The 21,351-nt window shown below is 47.0% G+C and overlaps 1 protein-coding gene across 1 annotated transcript in view; it reads right to left on the bottom strand.

Moving 5' to 3' along the window:
• The window catches only part of BEND2 (BEN domain containing 2), a 60,729-nt gene extending 53,793 nt beyond the window's left edge, over positions 1-6,936 (bottom strand). Inside the window, exons 1-3 of the mRNA XM_088028578.1 lie at positions 6,898-6,936; positions 4,371-4,377; positions 3,572-3,751 (exon numbers count right to left, since the gene is read on the bottom strand). Of these exons, the coding sequence (XP_087884704.1) occupies positions 3,572-3,751; positions 4,371-4,377; positions 6,898-6,936 (226 nt within the window). The remainder of the gene's footprint in view (positions 1-3,571; positions 3,752-4,370; positions 4,378-6,897) is intronic.
• Between the last annotated feature and the right edge of the window lie 14,415 nt (positions 6,937-21,351).

Here is a 21,351-nt window from a genome sequence, read left to right as displayed (position 1 = left end):
ATGGTAAATTACCACCTGTCCTTAAACACATTTTCTCAAGATCTTTTTTTTTTTAAGTTATATGAGAGTGTTTTTTTCTCCTCTAGGAACAACTTATGTCTCTCCACTTAAGCCTTATTTTATGACCTTCATTAAAGTATTTGCTCCACTTTCATACAGATTCTGCTATTTTTATTCATTTATTCCTTAGAATTTTTAATATTTAGTTGTAGCCATTATCAACTGGGTTTTCATCCATATATATATATATATATATATATATATATATATATATTCTTTTTTTTTTAATAGGCTCTATGCCCGATGTGGGGCTTGAACTCACGACCCCAAGTCCAAGAGTTGCATGCTCTATCCACTGAGCCAGCCAGGTGCCCCAACCCTATATATATTCTAATTGCTTGATGTTGGTATATAAGAAAACAATTTGTTGTTGTTTTTTAAGATTTTATGTATTTATTTATTTGACAGAGAGAGGACAAGCAGGGGGAGCAGCAGAGGGAGAGGGAGAAGCAGGCTCCCCACTGAGCAAGGAGCCCGATGTGGGGCTTGTTCCCAGGACCCCGGGTCATGACCTGAGCTAAAGGCAGACACTTAACCAACTGAGCCACCCAGGCACCCCAACAATTTGTTTTTATAATTTAAAAAAGTTATTATCTAAAGCGACTCAAGAAAAAATAGAAAATCTGAACACACCTATAACAGGTAAAGAGATTCAATCAGTCATCATAAACCTCCCAGCAAAGAAAAGACCTGATCAGAGGGCTTCACTGGTGGATCTACCAAACATTTAAAGAATTAACACCAATCTTTCTCAACCTCCTCCAAAAAACTAAAAAGAGGGAACACTTCCTTATTCATTCTGTGAGGCCAGAATTACCCGGATACCAAAGCCAAAGCCAGAAAAAGACATTAAAAGAAAAGCAAATCTAATCCAACAGCAAATTGAAAGGATTATTCACCATGACCAAGAGGGATCTATCCCAGGAATGCAAGGGTGGTTCAACAAAAGAAAACCAATCAGCATAACACCTCACAGTAATAGAACAAAGGGAAAAAGCATGATGTTATGTATATTCTACCACAATAAAAAATTACCTCACCACCTTTTCTGAAATCCCTTATCCTAAATTTTTGCATCACTTAGAAAGATAAAAGGGATCAGACTCTAAGTACTGCATTGCATTCTCCTTTTTTTTTTTTTTACTAAATATGTATTGGTCTTTCCAAACTAATACTTTTAGATATATTGCAACCCCTATAACAGCTTCTTAATTTCCTATCATGCAAATAGGCTATGATTCTTTGAACTAGTCCCTAATTCATGGATATTCAAGTTACTTCTCAAGTTTTGCTCCTGCAAAGAACACTGCTAAACAGTCTTACCCTTCTGCAAGTAGTTCTATGGGATAAAGTCCTAGAAGTAGAAATAATAGGTCAAATGGTATCCACATTTGAAAAGTCTCTTCTAGTTCTCTCCCACTAAAGAGGGCTATCTGAATAAGCCAGACGTTGTGTAACACACTAGAAAGTATTCTGCTGGTTCTGCACGTAGTTTTCAAAACCAGAACAGAGGACAAGTACTGTCAAAAATTTTTGGCATCAGTTAGATCTGGGGTTGGCAAATGACAGCCTACAGACCAAATCCACCTTGCTGCCTATTTTTACTTAGCCCACAAGCTAAGAATGGTTCTGTTTTTTGTTTTTTTACATTTTTAAAAAATGATTAAAAAACGGGCGCCTGGCTGGCTCAGTCAGTAGAGCATGCAGCTCTCGATCTTGGAGCTGTGAGTTCAAGCACCACATTGGGTGTAGAGCTTACTTAAAAAAAATTAAAATGTAATTGGATTTGAAGTGTATAAAATTTGTGTAACTCCTAAAAATGGAGAGTAAATATAAAATATCAAAAAACTATCTCAGGGGCGCCTGGGTGGCTGTCGTTAAGCGTCTGCCTTCGACTCAGGTCATGATCCCGGAGTCCTGGGATCGAGCCCCACATCAGGCTCCCTGCTCCGCGGGAAGCCTGCTTCTCCCTCTCCCACTCCCCCTGCTGTGTTCCTTCTCTTGCTGTGTCTCTCACTGTCAAATAAATAAAAAGAATCTTTAAAAAAAAAAACTATTTTAGTTATTTTAATATCAAAAATTATTTTTAAAAATGATTAAAAAACAAAACCAAAAGAAGAATATTTCATGAAATGGAAAAATGATAGGAAATTCAAATTACAGTGTTCATAAATAAAGTTTTACTGAAATACAGCCACACTCATGTTTATATATCAGCTGCTTTCTTACTTCAACAGCGGAGTTGAGTAGGTGCAACAGAGCCTTTATGGCTGTAAAGCCTAAGATATTCACTGTCTGGCCCTTTACAGAAACAGTTTGCTGATCTCCAGTCTAAGCAGTAACATTTGTTTTTAAGGATTTTATTTATGTATTTGAGAGAGAGAGAGCACAGTAGGGGGAGCAGCAAAGGGAGAGGGAGAAGCAGACTCCCCACCCACTTAGCAGAGAGCACGATGTGGGGCTCAATCCCAGGACCCCAGGATCATGACCTGAGCCAAAGGCAGCCGCTTAACCGACTGAGCCACCCAGGCACCCCTAAGCGGTAACATTTTTAAGGAGTAGGAAACCCAATTCTCTAAACAAAGGGCAAAGAACAAATTGTCATATAGCTAACAAAGAAATGTTCCAAGGGGTTAGTGTCTCTTGGCTCTTTGTGTGAGTGAGGAGGTGAATGGCTTCACATTTCCTTCATTACTGTGAGAAGTAGCCATTGGAAGGCCAAGTAGCTACCGCACTTCTGGTTACAAGACTCCACTTTCCATGGACTATTTTTTGGGTACTAATGTAAATGCTGCTGTGTTTTTAATTTCAAGTTCCAGTTGTTTACTGCTGGTATACAGGAAAGGGATTGACTTTTGCATATTAACCTTGTATCCTACAATCATGCTATAATTGCTTATTAGTTCCAGTTTTTGTTGATTCCTTAGATCTACATAGACAGTCGTGTCATCTGTTCCATGAACTCTTGATCCAAGTTGTTTTTCCCATAAATTCAGTTTTGCCTTTGCCACCAAATAGTTACAATTAGAGATGCCAGCTATAGGGCGCCTGGGTGGCTCAGTTGGTTGGGTGACTGCCTTCGGCTCAGGTCATGATCCTGGAGTTCTGGGATCGAGTCCCGCATCGGGCTCCCTGCTCAGCAGGGAGTCTGCTTCTCCCTCTGACCCTCCCCCCTCTCTTGTGCTCTCTCTCTCTCATTCTCTCAAATAAATAAATAAAATCTTTAAAAAAAAAAAAAGATGCCAGCTATAAATAATTTTTCAGAGATAGAGTATATTCTCCCAATGCTTTCTGAGGCTACCTTTGCACTCGATAGAGCGAAAATGGAACAGGAGACGTGACAAAGCTTAAATGAAGAGAAAAAGCAAGCACACATAAACACTGACGTTACCATGAAAACTGCCCTGATTAGAACTGACTAATGTAAAAGTTACAGGATTATTTAAGCAGTTTACCAGATATCAGGACCAGGGAGCAAAATTTTGCAGAGGAGGAAACAGAAAAAAATTACCATATGTCATTTGGGATACTTGCTGATAGTTATCATTGCTGGATCGACAATTTGGTTCTATAGTCAACATGCCATCAGTGGAAAGTGTGTTCTCAGTAAGTTCTGTTTCAGAATCTTCCATTATCACAACATCAATATCATTGCCATCACTGTCATCCTCAACAGTTACAATAATATAATCTAGGAATAAGCAAAGAGAAAGTTTAGATACCACATAAATCAGTGTCTAGAGGAAACCACCTTATAAAGTTATGGAGTGTTTAAAAACACATTTTTACTGAAAAAATTGCATGAAATATTTTCATGTCTCTAATCCCTGCAAGTCAGCTAAGAAATAAATTGCTTAGTATGAAGCTTTAAGATATATATGAATGTTCATATGCATGTATATACACACATACACTAGTGTCTCTAGTACTTCCAGTTTTATAGAGCAATAAGTTTCTTCTTTAAAAAACGTGACCACCTGGCCGTGCTGCTCTGTGTTCAGTGATATGCGTTTAACTTTTAAATGCTACAGCTGATGTTACATAGCCACACTCTACTGACCAAGAGTTCCCAAACTTGGTCTCTAAAACTCAGTATTAATCTTTGATAATAAATAATGTAGAAATAAAGTACAGTCATAACTGTTGTTATGAAACAAATTAAATTCAAATTGAATCTCACAGAATGTAAAATAAGTGGCCACATATAAACTAGATGTGAAATATCAACTCCATAAACCATTTTAATGAATATGACAAATAGCACACCATGCATAATGTATGCTATATAAACGGGCTTTTTTGCTTTTTACAATTGGCCTGAAAAAGAAGAACATGTTTAAGCTCGAAGTATTAACTCGCCGATCACATGTACACTGCATCACAACTTGGACTCTACATTTATTTGAAATAGACCAAAGCATTACAATCAAGTAATTAGCCAGTGTGTGGGAATGTGCTGGTGTGAAAATGATACTGAATTAGGAATCACATGATGTGGGTTCCAATTCAGGCTCTTTAGCCATCCAGAGGTATGACCTTTCAGCCACATACATTTATTCTTTTGCCTCTGTTTTCTCATCCTTAAAAACATGGCACTGGGTTTGGAGATGTACTGTGAAGTCCACTTAATAGTCTTCATGGAAAAAATGGAACATTAGAAACTATCTAATTATTCAAACAAAAGGGAATTGGTTAAATAAATTATGGCATTTCCATATGATGAAATGGCATACTGCCAATGAGAAACACATTCTCATTTAGTGATATTAGAAATGCTAGTGAAATAATGTCAAAGCAGGGAGAAAGGCTCAAAGCAGAAAAAATACGATGTAATCCTAACTTTGAGAACAGAAGGAAACATACTAATTGTTATCTCTAAGTCACTATCTCTGGGTGGCAAAATGACCTTCATTAGACTTCTCTGTATTTGTTAAGAGTCTCTACAATAAACTTTATAGAATTCATAATCAGAAGAAAATAACAAAGGTAATTAAAGTCTTATTTTTAAGATAAGCTTTTATATGTCAACAGATTTTTTGCACTAGACCCAGTAAAGCTACTGACAATTCCACCCAGGTTTCTCAGTAAATTTGTAAAATTCCAATTAATTCCTTTAGATATATACATAACCTTCATAAGCCATTTTTAGAAGACATTAAAACATTTAGAAGCTTTTGGAAGGTTACGCTTCTAAGGTGCAAGGAACCAAGTTGCCATGAACTTAATCAGACAAGGCACAGTTCAGAAAGATGCAGGCTGCAACTTTCCTTTCAGATGAGGACCACTGCAAGAAATCCACCCCAAAACACGGCAGATGACAACGGCCAGACTGGTCTGCTTTTCTAGCAAAACTGTGTCAATACATTGAACAACCACTTTCTAAATCTCCTAGCAGAACTCTCAAAAGCAGCCCTTCCACATCCATATCGGAACTTTAGAGACTACGAAGTTGACCAAATGAGAGATAATGCCACCAAAACTGTATCCCAGAGCCCAGCACTTGCTGCAGGCAGGCTTGAAACTGAATTGAGCCCATGCCCTGCTTTAGAAAACACTGTGCAGAAGAGTTGTTTGTAAAATCATTATCAGCAAACATTAAATCAGTTTACCACTTAATGTCTTAAAACCACAAAGCAGTCCCAATTTGGGGAGAGCTAGGTAGAGGCAGAAAGGGGGCAGTTCCCAACACATTAAGTTAGAGCCTTTTCTGTCAAACAACGGTGCTCAGTCGTACAGCAGGTGGGATGGGCCCTGAAGTATGCTTGGAAGTGCACCCCTATGTTCTAGGGGTCCTAACATTTTGTAGTATCCTCTGACTCCTTTTTAAGTCTCATCTGCCCTCTTGAAGCAAAGAACTGGCTCTTTACCCAGGGACTTCGCCACACCTACATCTTTATTTTCTTTCTCCTTCTGTATGTTTTCACAATAAAACAGCAAGGCTGCACTGTCTGAGCAAACGCAGTCACTACCAAAGCCTCAAAAATCAACTTCTCAATTTCAAGAGATGTCATAATGAATCAACTACTAATCTGTCAATCTTTTAAACTCAAAATTCTAATAGTCTAAGAGTCTTCGTCCTTTTTTTTTTTTAAGATTTTATTTACTTACTCATGAGAGACAGAGAGAGAGAGAGGCAGAAGGAGAAGCAGGCTGCCCGCTGAGCAGGGAGCCCGATGCGGGACTCGATCCCAGCACCCTGGGATCATGACCTGAGCCGAAGGCAGACGCTTAACCATCTGAGCCACCCAGGCGCCCCTGTCTTCGTCCTTTTGGACCCCTACTTCCTCCGACAGGGAATGAGAAAGGATAAAGGATCAACTCGTCCCAGGAAGTCAGCACCAAGTACTTAACAAGTAGCCAAATCTCAAAAGCTTGCACGCACAAGCATCTTAGGAGAGGTGGTGAGAAACAGCCCAAACCACCCCACCGCAGCGCTGCTGAATACAAGGCTGTAAAGTGCAGATTTAACCTTCCGCAAATCAAATCTTCTCCTCCCAGGAGTTCCCCCCGCCCCCCCCCCCCCACTAAGCCAAGTCACTTTCGTGCCCTAATGGTCCATGCTCCACAGCTGTTTGTGCTGTGCACACATCCCACAAGGCCTTTTGGAAAAAAAAGCTCAAGGAAAAAGCGCCGCTGTACAGACCTATTCTGGCGCCAGTGCCTACCACACCACCTTGCAGAAGGCTCAGGAAAACAGATCACAGCGCCCCCGCCTCCCCTGTGGAGACCGCTGAGGCTGTTTTATGACCACGAGGGGTCCTAGAAAGAACCAACGCCCTCGTGCCAGAAACCAAGCCCCGCCTCTCACAATGCGGCTCTCTTGAGCCCCAGTGTCACCTCGAGCCTCTCAGACACCAGGAGCCCCGGAAACGCCATGAGCCCCAGAGACCCCTCAAACCCCAGGATCACCTCAGGCTCCGAGGATACCACCGAAGAATCCAGTGAGCCCTAGGGCCAACTCAAGCCCCGAAGTACACCATTAACCCCAGCGACCCCTCAAATTCTAGAATCACCTTGACCCCTAGGATGCCATGAACTCCAGGGACCCTACGAGCCCCAGGATCAGCTCGAGCCCTTGAAACACCATGAACCCAAGGATGCCCCGGACCCAGGGCCAGACCAAGCCTGCAACACCTCGGTTCCTATATGCCCACCAAATGGGGACAGCAGTCCAGACGTCATCACCGGACACGCCATAGCCGATGACGAGACAATGCCTTAGTCGCCTGCAAGGCCCTCTAGGTAGGCAGAGGGCGAACCCTCTGTTTCCCCTTCCCCCACCACCCGGTAGAGTGAAGAAAGAGGCAGAAGCGAGTGGAACAGATTTGGAAGGGCTTCTTACCGTCCTTTTCAGACATCGTGAGGCAGGGAGTCCCACTCTGAGTGCCTTAGGCTCGGCGTCTGCGCTGCAGCCGGATCGGCTGGATCGTGACCGTGCCCACGAGGCAACTGCAGCAGAGAGAGGCACCAAGCGGAAGGCGCCCAGCGGAAGGCGCCCAAACTTCCCCCCCAAGAGAAGTTTCTGCGACTGCGCAGTAGCGCCCAGAGCCCGCCGTGGGAGCACAACTGTTGGGGGGAAGGGCAGAAGTGGCGCCAAGTGTGGTGCCTTGCCTGGCTCCGTTTCTGTCTATATGTACACATTTTTAAGCGTGTTTCCCCCTTCCCCCAAAATGTGAACCAGTAGCCACCAGTGTAATTCTGCTCTTCTCAAAATGCTCCTCACACAATACATCATAGAAAAAATGTACAATGTCAGAATTCAGACTTTGTAATGTTTTCCGGGTTGTGTACTCACCGAGTCCAGCACCAGCTTTGGGAACAAATCCGAACACAATCCAACTTTTAAAATGTGTCCGTAATTAAACCCGCTAAATCCACGCCACCCTGCGCTTCAGCTGTCCTACTCTCTACTTGCCGTTTTCCAAAAAGCCATGTCCTTCATCCCAACTTAAAACAGTAATAGCTAAAAATTTACTAACTGCTCACCACAAACCAGCCGCTTAGTATGGCTCACCTTATGTGGTCCTCAATGACTATAACAAGTCAGTATTATTGTCCCATTTTATTTACTTTTTTAAAAGATTTTATTTATTTGACAGAGAGAGACAGCGAGAGCAGGAACACAAGCAGGGGGAGTGGGAGAGGGAGAAGCAGGCTTTCCGCTAAGCTTGGAGCCTGACTCGGGGCTCGATCTGAGGACCCAGAGATCATGACCTGAGCCGAAGGCAGACACTTAACTGAGCTAACCCAGGCGGCCTTACCCATTTTAAAGATACAGAAACAGATGCTTAGAGAGTTTAACTTGCTCAAACCCACAAGGCTAGCAGCAGGATTATGATTTGAACACACATACCCCACCCCACAAAGCACATGCTCACATCCCCTATATTATCCTTTCTCCTACTCAGTTGCTTATGGAAATTTTCCACACCCTTCAAATCTTGTTCCAGACATCTATTCTTTTTTTTTTTTAAGATTTTTTAAAATTTATTTATTTGAGAGAGAGCACGGTGAGGGGCAGAGGGAGAAGCAGGCTCCCGGCTGAGCAGGGAGCCCAATTCCCACCCATTGGGGAGAGGGGGGCTCCAGGATTATGACCTGAGCCACCCAGATGCCCCTGCTACACACACATCTATTTGAATAATACCTGCACCAAGACACTTTGCTACAGCCCCCTGGTAAGAATGAGGACCAACACCATGCATTATTTATATTAAATAGCAGTTCCATCACAAGGTTCGAAGAATTAAAAGTTAGGAAATATAAAGCACCCAGCACAGTGCCTGGAATTCTAGTTCATTTTGCTGTGTCAGTTACACAGTGACTCCTGGTGCCATGCATCTCTTCATCATAGGGGAAGGGAAATCTCTTCGCTTGTGAAAAAGAAAAGTGCATTTTGTTAGGTGGAAATATACAGTTGTTTCCCTGTTGTAAGGGAGTGTAAATGTGTGCAGGAGGGTGCATAAGGAAGCTCAAGAGAAGAATGTTTGCACTATACAGTTTGATACATTACCTCTCAGCCAAATTCAGCCCTTTTTCCTGCTCTGAGAAAATGGATATGGGCCCTTTAAATGTTTTCCTTTTGCCAGTAGCACAGTTGAACACTTTTCAGTAGGAAACATGGGAAAGAGAGTGTAGAAGAAACAAGTTGTGCTTCCTAGTCCCCGTTTGCTCTCTAGGCAGGCTGCTGCAGAGTGCAGCCTCCCAACCCAAACACACACCCAACAGAGCATGTTTCCAGCACGTTCTAGAGGGCAGCTCTACAAGTCCCACCAATGCTGCACCTACTTACCTCACTCAGTGAGTCAGAGTGGAGCCTCCTTCGGTGTAATGTCTAGTCCTGGAGGTAGTAGCTCTTGTTTGTCAGTCTTATTACTATACTCTTTTGAGTTTCCTTTTTTTCTTACTAGCCAGTCCCGCATTACTCCAATCCTGATACACTTAATACTTCCTTGTATTAAACATTCTCTGTTCAAATTACTGTGTGGTCTTTCTCTTCATCTTGGACCCAGACTGATCCACTCACCCTTTTGAGTTTCATCAGCTAGTGCTCAATGGGAACACAAGGTCTGTTCCTACACTGTAATCAAGCATCCAACAAGATGTTCAACAACCACTTCAGTTTCATTTCTAGTCAATCCTCTCCATTCATTCCTCTGACCCCTTTTCTCTATAGAAAGATGCAGAATGGAAGGATAGACTTTCCTACTGTCACTCCTAAGGCTAGCTCTTCTTCTGGGCTACCTAGGCTGCATCAACCTAAGTAAGGCAAAGTAGAATGCCCGACGGGCAAGGGAGACCTGCCGGTGGTGAAGGAGAAGCAATGGTGGTAGTGCCATCTACATGTGCTCACCGGAGAGATGATTCCCACAAGCTATTGACACAGCAGTGTTTCTATCAAAACCCTCTGCAGCCATGGGAACCTGGAGTTCTAATTCTTTTTTTTTTTCTTTAACATTTTATTTATTTGAGAGAGCAGAGCGACAGAGCCCGAGTTGGGGGGAGGGACAGACGGAGAGGGACAAGCAGAGGACCTACTCAGTAAGAACCCTGACGCAGAGCTCAAGCCCAGGATTCCAAGATCATGATCTAAGCCAAAGGCAGACACTTCAGCGACTGAGCCACCCAGGTGCCCCTGGAGTTCTAATTCTTGCAGTGATGAACTACATAATACAGAGCCACCAGGCCCCTGAGAAACAACTAAAAAAGCTGGATGAACTGTTCTTAAAATACTCTCAAGAACAACAAAAAGCAATTACTGAACTAAGAGCTCTGAAAGACCAGAAACCTAGAAAAATGTAAAAAGCTGGCAGGACTGCTTTTATTCTACAACATTAATCCAGAAAAGTCAGAAAGAGGCCAGGCTGTACTTCTGGGGATTTTGTAGGACTAGAGGCAAAAGTCAGAATCTGGGACCCACCAATGGCAGAGGGCTGGTAAACCACCCTCTGCTTGAACAGGGACCATAGTCACCCCGTCAGAGTAAAAGTGATCACGGGGCACCTGGGTGGCTCAGTTGGTTGAGCGACTGCCTTTAGCTCAGGTCATGATCCTGGGGTCCTGGGATCAAACCCCACATTGAGCTCCCTGCTGAGCAAGGAGCCTACTTCTCCCTCATCCTTTGCCTGCCGCTCCTGCTTGTGTTCTCTCTCTCTGTCGAATAAATAAATAAAATCGTTAATTTAAACAAAAACAATTAAACAACAGTTAACAACGCAGACTATGGTTCACTCTCATATTATAGAAGGATTTAACACACCGAGGTGCCTGGCATAAGCAAACAAAAATTCTTGGCCATGAATATAAAATCAAGTTATTTCTACAAACGGTATCTAAATAGAATATCCAGCACAAAGTAGAATATAACCAAGTTTAGGAGAAGGAAAGATGGAAGAGATAAGCAATAAAAACATCTGTGCTGAGTGACAGCGCCTCCTGCTGGCAGCCACCGCAACAACCACACGGCGCTCGCCCGCACGGTGGTCCTGACAGCCGCACCTTGCTAATGACGTTGGTCCTCTGGAAGCAGCTAGTCCGTGAGCATCTTAGGACATCCGGGGGAAGGATCCAGATTGAAAATACCCAGGACCCCAAGTTTTCAGGAAGGCGCCTCCTCACCCTTTAGGAATGGATGGAAAACCTTGTTTCGGCAAAGCCAGGGAGAGAGGCTGAACTACCAGCTGGAGGACGGGCGCCACAGACTCAGAGCGCATGGAGCCCAAGCGACAACCCCCCCAACCTTGCTGGGGAGGAGAGAAATCCAGCAGGTGCAGGGCGGTGGGGCTCTTGGAAGGACGACAGGTGAGGTCTCCAAGAGAGCGCGGGCCCCAGACTCGAGCCCCTGCCCTCGAGGGAGTTACACGTTACAGCTGCCACGGGTCACTCTTCTACACGCCCGTTCTTCGTCCTGGCCACACGTGGATCCACCAGGGGAGCTGTAAACACTGCTGGGGCCCAGGCCTGGGCCCCAGACGTTCCCACGGCCCTGGTCAGGGGAGGCAGGGTGCTGAGCTTGACGGCGTCCAGGGGATTCCCACGGGCACCAGGCTGAGGGCCACTGCTCTGGACGCTTCGTGGGGCCGGTCCCAGGACCATGGCATTGAATTCTCGCGTCCCCCGGGCAGGTTCACGTTACCAGCCTGGTTTCTGGGCAGCGGGAGAGGGCAGGCCATGGCCACGGGGCAGCAACAAGAGGGTGTGAAGTGACCGTAAATGCGACCGACGGGACCATGACCCACTCTGCCCACGAGACAGAAGGGGTGCGACACTCAGAGAGCAGCACTGAGCTGTGTGGCGCGCAGGACACGACCGGTTTTATTCAGCTCCGTTAAAACGGGGGCGGGGGATGGATCACAAGGCACGACTGATGACTGGATGCCACTTCAAGATGGGGGCACACGGATGTGTCTGTGTGTGTGAGAGATGGGAGTGTGTGCCTGTGTGTGTGAGGGGGAGGGAGGGAGGTAAAGAACGTGTGGGAGAGAGAGATGGAGGAGACACAGAGATAGAGGGAGGAGGTGGGGCTCCAGCGGGGGCAGAGAATAGGAAAGAGACTCGCAAGGAGTCCGTAAATAGAAGCGGACACCTCCCCTTTGCTGTGTGAGTCTGACCACAGCCAGTCTGCCTTCCAGGCTGTCTGGGCATCAGACCCCTGGGAGGCTCCCGGCAGGGAGCCGTGGGGACAGCAGGGTGGCCCAGCTCTGGGGAGTAACGTGGCCACAAGCCCCCCTCCGCTCCAGGCTGACACCTTGTCCTGCCCATGGGCCACACGCTGGCCACCAGCTTCACCAGTCAGAAGCTCTCCCCTCTTGCCTTTTTTCTGGTGGTGACGCCAGTCCCACGTTGTTTCCCGGCTGTGGTCCCAGACCTTGGGCAACCCCGAACATGATTCCTTCTTGCATTTTAAAGACAAAGGTGGTTGCGCTTGACTGTTTGCTGGCTATCATGAACCCAACACCTCGGGCCATCCTCAGACGGACACTCCTCCTCTGACGACGGCCCAGAAAAAGGTAAAATGAAATTGCCGGAGTCGCCTCCCAAAAGAATACCTGAATGGGATCCCATGTGCATACTGAATGATGGATTCTGTTCGCTGAGAGCTCGCCCCCTACCCCCAGTAGCTGCCAGAATGAACTGTCCAGAATGCTGGTCTGGCTGTGTGACGCCCACCCCCATTTATAATTCCTGAATTGCTTCCCACGGGCCTTAAGATACCATCCGTAGGTGACCCAAGGGCCTTCCTGTTCCAGGCCTTGTTCAGCTCCCCAAGTTCATAACGACTCCCCAATATCCAGCCCGCGTTTCAGTCTCTCGCAACGCCTTTTGGTTTACCAGATGCCTCAAGACTACACAGCCTGGCAATGACCTGGATGGAATAAGGGAAACTGTCCCCCTTTAAGTGTGGCCCCAAGTGCTCCCGTGGTTGGCTGAGCAGGGGTTCTTGTGAAGATGGAGGATTTGAACGGGACCCAAGGTGGATGGAGGGAATGAACGCTCACAGGCAGAGCCAAGATTCTTCTTTAAACTGTGGGGTTAGCTTTACCTCGCAGATAAATAAAAGGCCGGCCGCTCAAGAGCCCATGTCCCGCGGCCAGAGGGCTAAGGTCTCACACTGATAACACGGAGGTCACATGAGGCCTGCACGCACATTTTGCTGGGCCTGGGCTTTCATATACTTATGCCTACATCTTACAGTTGGGAGACTTCACATGAAAATCTGCCTTTCTACTTGCTTTGGAAAAATTGGAAGATCTGTAGCATAAGGCTCAAAATTTTGCATGTCCACCACTGCCAGGACCACTACTCTCCTTGGGGGCAACAGGCGGGCTCCAACCAGACACGGCCCCCTCCGGTCACCTGTGCGCACGTAGGCACTGCACCCAGCCAGCTTCTCGGCGAGGCCGCCAACCTGGCCCAGCCCCAAAGCCTGTCTGCCATCACTTTAGTCTGAAAAAAGTGGTGCACAGCCTCGTGATAGAAACGATGCTACGTGTTGCCCGAGTCTTCCGTTTTCCTCTTCTTGGGAAAACCACCGTACCCAGCTCTCTTGCCCTTGAGCAGGGCCACACGCTCGTTCTACCAGTGGGCCCTGAGGAGAAGTACCAGGGGTCACCTCCGGGCTGAGGCAATGAAAAGATCCTTGGAGGCCACGTGTTCTGTGAGCAGTGCCGCAGGAAAGACGCAGCAGCCACGGACCCTCGGACTTTGCCTGGGAGAAGAGGGAGACAAAGCAAAGGCACCGAGATGTCAGGGTCCGCTCGTTACTGCAGCAGAGCCTAGTGTATCCTGACCAGTCTAAGCACAGTGACCGAAGCCACACCTTCATCAGGCAGTTTACTTATTATGACATAATAACAAAGCTTAAAATCTTCTGCACTATTGTCATAAGTATATCCAGGTAGCAGGCAGTTCAAACATGTGGCAATGTCCGGAGGGGTGCTGATTACCAACACTCCCTGCTCGGACCAGTGCCTCTCCATAGCCGGCTGATGGAGGGAGGCTCCTAGTGGCTTTCAGGAAGGGATTGCCTCAGAGCAGTCTTAACTGACCAGAGTCATTTCTGGTGTACCTGCACTTTTTCTAACAGAAACATTGCTGTTGATTTTGCCAGCATCCATGCTACCTTCAGAAATATATTGGTACATAAATTAGTAAAGAAAGGTGCAGGAGGGGCGCCTGGGTGGCTCAGTTGTTAGGCATCTGCCTTGTGCTCAGGTCATGATCCCAGGGTCCAGGGATCGAGCCCCGCATCGGGCTCCCTGCTCCGCGGGAAGCCTGCTTCTCCCTCTCCCACTCCCCCTGCTTGTGTTCCCTCTCTCGCTGGGTCTCTCTCTGTCAAATAAATAAATAAAATCTTTAAAAAAAAAGGGGGGGAATCTATAAAAAAAAGAAAAAGAAGAAGAAGAAAAGAAAGGGGCAGGAGTGCCTGGGTGGCTCAGTCGATTAAGCGTCTGCCTTGTGCTCAGGTCATGATCCTAGGGTCCTGGGATGGAGCCCCGCATCAGGCTCCCTGAGGAGCCTGCTTCTCCCTCTCCCTCTGCCACTCCCCCTGCTCCTGCTCTCTGTCTCTCTCTCAAATAAGTAAATCATTTTTTTAAAAAGGTGCAAGTCAGAAACCAGGATTTCTCACTCAGTGACTCTTTCCAAATGCTGACACTCATATGCTGATTACACATTATACGTAAATTTCCCATGGAGAAATGAGATATATACTCTTTGTTTTTGATGACCTTGCACACCGTCCTCTTCGGAAGGAAGTCTGCAGGCCCACACGTAGGGCGGGGGCAGCATTGCTCCACCCCCTCGAGTGAGAATCTACAGTATTTGGGCTTCTGCACAGATGTGTCTGTTCCCCGCCCCCCATCTGTTCATTTCTTCCATCACTTGTTCGCAGCAGTACGCGCTCCTGGGGATTGATTTTATGCTTTGGGTTCTGAGCCGATACTACCTTACTTGTTGCTCAAATCGTTCCAGACTGAGGTACCGGGAGCTCTTCCAGCTGGCTCGCGCAGCCCTGTGAAATGCCCCATCCTTGTGCTTTTTGGGGCACATCCTTCCCACACGACAAGATGCTCCAGACTCATCTGGAATATTCCCTGCCCCGGTCCTAGAATGAGCCATTTCTCCAAGGAGCCCTGGTACCCGTCATTAGAGAAGAGTATCAGAAATGAATTATTCAAGTGTGACAGTAGTATGGTTCCTTTTGAAAACATTTCTTTCTCTTTCTGATATACATACTGACCTATTTCGATTAAATGGTAAGTCATATTGGCTTCAAAACAACGTGGAAGTGGGGGATGTGGGTGGGTGTATGGATGCAGCAAGATTGGCCCCGAGTTCGTAATTATTGAAGCTGGGTGAGGGGTCCGGGCTTCCTTTTCCAATTCTGTTTTTGCAGGTGCTTGAAATGTACTATCACAGAGCTTTTTAAAAAGAAGGGAACATATGACAGAGCCAATGGAAACAGGTGTTTTATAGGAGATACCAACACCAAAAACAACTTTGACCTTCTATGTTTTTATTTTTATTTATTTTTAAAAGATTTATTTATTTATTTGACAGAACACAAGCAGGGGGAGCGGCAGGCAGAGGGAGAGGGAGAAGCAGGCTCCCCACTGTGCAGGGAGCCCCATGCGGGGCTCGATCCCAGGACCGTGAGGTCATGACCTGAGCCGAAGGTAGAAGCTTAACTGAGTCACCCAGGCGCCCCTATATTTTTATTTTTAAATTCCAATTCCAAAGCATAAAAAAGTGACCTCTAAATTGTAGAGAAAAATATTAGCCTGGTTCAAAACAAAAAGGGCACCAGCCAGCAATTGGTTTGGAGATAAAAGATATAAATTGTCTGTAGGACATAGGACAGAGGTTGAGTGTTTACAGGTCATAGTTAGATCTTGAAATGCTAGTTAAACACGCACACACACATGCACACGGACACGCACTCGTGCTCATGCGTGCACCCAAAACAGCAAGCCATTTCTTTAAAGCTCTTGGTTTGTGTCTTGGACAAACCTTTCAGTAGGAGCGTACAAGGTCAGGACTTCTTCAGTTCTCCTACAAGCCCTGTCTGCCTTTGCCCCGAGAATCCCCGGGAACACTCGTGTTTCATTACTATTCAGACATCTGTGAGATGTGTCATGGTAGTTGGGGGGGGGCACGTGTGGATTATTCAAGTACAACCATCAATAAAAACGACTTTCTTTCAGACTGGGAGATGTACTGGAAATGGGCATGTTTTTCAGAAGAAAGTTTGGTTTTGTGTTCTTTTGTTTCTTCGGCCGACATTTATGTATCTCTTGTGTAGGTGATACTCTGCTAAACCCTGGGAACACAAGATAAATACGAGCGTCAGCCGTGGAAGTGCTCCCAGGGAAGAGATTTAGCGTTTCCGACATGGCCTCTGGCAGCCAGCTCAGGGGACGACAGACCGGGCGACCCAGGGGGCCAGAGAGTCGTGGGAGGTAGGCAGTGCGGGAGCTGCTGACCGCAGGGCTGCAGGAGCTGGGGGCCAGGAGGCGGACAGTGGCCGCCACCCCATCAGGGGCCTGGCTGCGAGGGCAGGTGACGTGCTGTCAACAACGCAGGACTGGAGAGGGCTAGACTTGGCAAAGAGAAGATGGGAAAAGATTTAGGTGTGATGAGTGGGAGATGTGCCTGGGAGCTAGCAGGTCGGGGCCCCTTGAGGACCACGGGATACACAGCAGGCCCCCTTATCTGCAGCGGATACGTTCCGAGACACCCAACGGGCGCCTGAAACACTGTGATTTTCCTATACATACATGTCTCTGATAAAGTTTACTTTATGAACGAGGCACAGTAAGAGATGAACAACAGTAACTAATAATAAACCAGAACAATTACAACAACGTCCTGTAATGACAGTTCCGTGAATTGTGGTCTCTCTCTCTCTCTCTGCCGCTCAGAACGTCTTATCGTACTGTACTCACCCTTCTCCTTCTTCCTGTGATGATGCGTCAGGATCGTCCGCTTCCAGAGCCGGGTTGACCTCGGGAACCCGAGGTCCGTGGATGTGGGGAGACCACGAGATAGATAGGCGTAGTACCGGAGGAGAATGTTCAGGAGAGAAGCTGTAGCTAGAAAGGTAGGGACGATTATTGTTTTCATTGTTAGTGTCTCAGGACTATCCCCTTAACCTCTAATTTTATGGCCCAGCCTGTAGCCTCTACTAACCTTGCTTTCTGTAATTCAGGGGGTACTTTGTACCTTAGGATGCACTCGATCTTGTGCAAGTTCCATAGATTCCTGAAAACACTGAATTCCCTTTTCCAATCTGATGTCTATCACTAATACCTTTTCCGTTATGTCAGTATCTGCCCTTTAATTTTGCTTACTTATGTCAAAGGCTGAAAGATACAGTGAAGTCTTTTTTTTTTCGATTGCATTTCTAGTAACTGATCTGTATGGTCTATCGGGTGTTGCTTTCTACTTGCTGATTCGATGTCATTGGCCATCGATGCCAGTCCATGATCTGTCGTCCCTGTACTCGAACTTCTCACCACGTAAGGACTCCTGATGCGTTGACTGCTTTCTGCCTGCGATTCCATGGTGCAGGGATCAATATTATCACTGGGCCCTACTTTTGGTTCATCTGCAGATCCCTTTCTCTCTAACCCTTTATTTTCAATGTTGAAAGCAAATGACAAGGTGGGTAAAAGCATATAATTGTTTTGAGGATCCATCCTTGAATTTTTTTAATATGGCTGTTTAATCTGTTCATACGTATCATTAAATTAAGGTGGCCTCCTGACACGGGTTATGCGTTTTTCTTATGCTTCTGCTGTTTCTGCCTTCCACTACACGGCAATGTGTTACTGCCTTTTATCTTCCGCAGGGATTTGGACATGCTATGGCCTGTGTTTCTGTAATTAAACAATCATTATAAGAGCAACACACTGCAGCCAGATCAGAACGAAAAGAAAAGCAAAATGAAGTGAAACAGACCCGGAATCCCACTTGCCCAGGGACGCCCACCATAAACATGTTTGTATCCGTCTTCCCAAATGTCTTGTAGATCTGTAAACACATCTGTGTGTAAACACACAGTAGACTCCTCCGGGGAAGTCGTGCTACCTGTCCGCTTCTGTGACCTGCTTGGATCGACATGTACTGCATGCCTCCCCATGGGAATAGGTCTCCTCGACTTAATTCTGAAAATCCCCTTGTTCTGGACCCAGTCAGGCTTCTTACAGATATTTATTTTCAAACTGCCCTTTGGATATGTTTGTACCAAATTTACTTCTCATCAGCATGAATAATTAATACTGTTTTTCATCTTTGCTAATTTGATAAAAGGGGAGGAACAACATGCATCCTGTTTTCATTCGTGCTAGTTTCAACCCTAGGCAAGCTGCACGTTTCTAGGTTTTCTTGGCACTTCTCCTTAAGGATTTAATATACGATGAAGGTGATTTTTTGGAACCAGTTGGGAAAGGAAGCAGTGTTCAGCAAATGATGTGGGAACCACTGATTTACCATGAGGACGAAAGGTTTTTGATAAAATGCTCACCAGATGTATTTATGATGTCTTCAAAAGAACCACAGATCTCCTAGAAGAGACACGGGTATGCTTACAGCAGCTCAGCCCTGCTCGCCGTCCCTGGCCGTGAAAGTACTCTGCCCTGCGCACGTGCGCGCGCGCACACACACACACACACACACACACACACACACACACACACACACACACACACACACACACACACACACACACACACACACACACACACACACACACACACACACACACACACACACACGCCCCTCCGTCATCCTTCTGGTCTGGGCTAAAGCTGCACCTCCTTGGGCCGTGGCTCATCCTCCGCTCCACCAGGAAAACATCATCTGGTGGATCTCCTGCCTACTTGAGTTCTGCCACACGTTGTACATTTATAAGTGACCCAAGCCTTTGGAGCTTTTTCACGCTCTCTTCCCACAGAGGCCGTTAAGGTGCCTCAGGTCAGGGACCTCGCCTCTTTCCGTCCCTCTTCTCCACCCAGGAGCCTGCCGATCATTTAGCCCCTTTCCGGGGGTGCTTCCTCCCACCTCCACTTTTTAAAGTAGTACACGTTAGACATACCATTGCCAGTGCGTGCTCCCTTCCGGGCTGTTCCTGCTTCGGCTTCCTCCTGCAAAGCTCTGCCCGGGGGGGTCTCTGGCCCACCTCCCTGAAGAGTGGCGCTCCCCTCCGCCTCCTTCCCGACCAGGGCCGCAGCGCGCTGGCTGTTTGGGAATTGGCGAATGGGAAAGCAAGGGCTGGAGCGCGGCACAGCCACGAAGGCGGCACTCGGGGAAATCTGAGGCCGCCCTGGGGTGTAATGCACACCCAGAAGTCAGACCGGTGCGTGCGGCGGGGGCGGGGGCGGAAGTACCTGTGAAGGTGGAGGTCAGGCCTTTTCTCACGGACCTCCAAGTGAGTAGAAATACTTCCCAGACTCTAGCAAACGCAGGCCTGCCCATCTTTGCACCCAGGAGCAGTGTGCGTTTTCCTCATTTTCCTTTCCTTCCAGATATTTCATCTGGATAATAGGATATTTCATTTCCTATTCCAGATATTTAGTGGGAAGGCAAGAATGAGGGACTCAGGGGCTGCTGGCGAAATGTCATGTTAAACTACATGACTGCTTGGGAATTCCAGTGTTTCACTCTCTTGGGAGCCACGCTGTTCTCCGGTATCTCTCTCCCTACGGTTCCAGTGCTTGGCACTCTGTCCGTAAAACCAACCGGAAAATGATCTGAGGGCCAAATGGCAAGTTATGGCGCTAACCCTCAGACTTGGGGAAAGGCTCAGGGTGACCCTGGTCCCAAGAAAAACTCAAGCTAAATTTGATTCCCGGGAGGAGGAGTCAGTGCACGAATAGGTGGGCCCTACTCCGGGTCAGGTGCCCATCGGGACACTGCTGGCGCAAGAAACGAGCTGGTGAGACTCACTGCCCTTACGCAGAGTTGGCTCTCGTGGGGAAGACCTCCAAGGCGCCAGTGAGCACGAGGTCAGCAAGGGCCTCAGCTACATTTCACCCTATTTTTGAGTTGTGCTGTCAGGTCCCCCAGACCCAGGAAGTTGCACCCATTGACTTCTTAGGACATTCTCTGCAGGAGGCGCCAGGATGGCCTGGCCCAGCCCCACACGCCTTCTTGCTCCAGAAGCCAGTCTGAAGGAGCAGCCCCTGGGGGGCATGCGCTGTGCTCGGAGCAGAGGGGAATGAGAGAGAGAGAGAGATGAGCAAGAAGCCACCGGGAAGCTCCTGCTGGGGCTTGATGTGCCGGAGGGCCACTTACGTCTTGGCCAAAGCAGGGTTCAGGGGCAACGGTGGCATGGACAACCGCTTTTGCCTGTAAGAAGGAACTGCTAGCCCATGCTAATGGATGGGACGCAAGATCCTCTGACGGGGAAAGGAGGAGGCGAGGACTAGGCGCAATTATATAACCCACCCCAAGTGTGAGTGCTACGGAGAGGATCAAGCAGGGAGGGAGGGTCAGAGGAGCTGGGTGTGTGAGGGGAATGGGGGGAGGGGAGTACCCGGGAAATTGGCAGAATTCAAGGAGGTATGAATGTCTTACGTTTTGCCGTTAGGATCACGATGTATGCTTGAGACGGCTGGCTGTTTACCAAAGATCCAATGCCTGGTCTTGGGCACAGACGTTTCTCTTTCTCGTCACCATTTCCGTCTGGTGTGGCCACGTTGTCCTAAATGAATAACTCTTTACTATCATCTCATAGCCACTGGGTGCCCACCTCTCCTGGACCGTCACATAGACGCCTTTTTACCGTCGGCTTCTCTTAGGCCGGATCTAAACAAGGTCCACGCGTGGCATCTGGATGACATGTCTTTAAGACTGTGTGACTCTACCATCATGGCAACTTCCTCTTTCTTTTCTTCGGTGGATGCCAGGAAATTGTTAAATGACCCGCTAAATGTGATGGCTTCTGTCTAGCATCAGCTGATGCCCGAAGACAAAATAGACACTCATGGCAAGACCTTCTGCTTATGCCATTGGCTACACTTTCACATTTCAAAGTCTCGAGAGTTGCGAATTTCCGGCCGATCTGATTAGATTGCTCTGTTTTACTTTGTGCTGTGGTTGTTACTAAGCTCAGACTAGCGCTGCCCTTTTCCTGCTGTCCACTGGGCTCACATGATCGGTCTTTAGTTCTCCGTTTCTTTGCTTTATCCCTCTAAAACGACCTGTTCAGCTTTTGAGTTACCATTTCATGTCTTAACCCATCCGCTTTTCCCCACCTCCTAACATCTATGAAATCGGCGGCATCGCTGA

The sequence above is a fragment of the Eumetopias jubatus genome, unplaced genomic scaffold, assembly GCF_037043125.1.
Source record: "Eumetopias jubatus isolate StellerSeaLion01/CBP00866 unplaced genomic scaffold, mEumJub1_p1.0 scaffold_11, whole genome shotgun sequence".
Classification (NCBI taxonomy): domain Eukaryota; kingdom Metazoa; phylum Chordata; class Mammalia; order Carnivora; family Otariidae; genus Eumetopias; species Eumetopias jubatus.
Note: the sequence above shows the minus strand (reverse complement) of the source record. Positions and strands in the feature narration are given on the sequence as shown.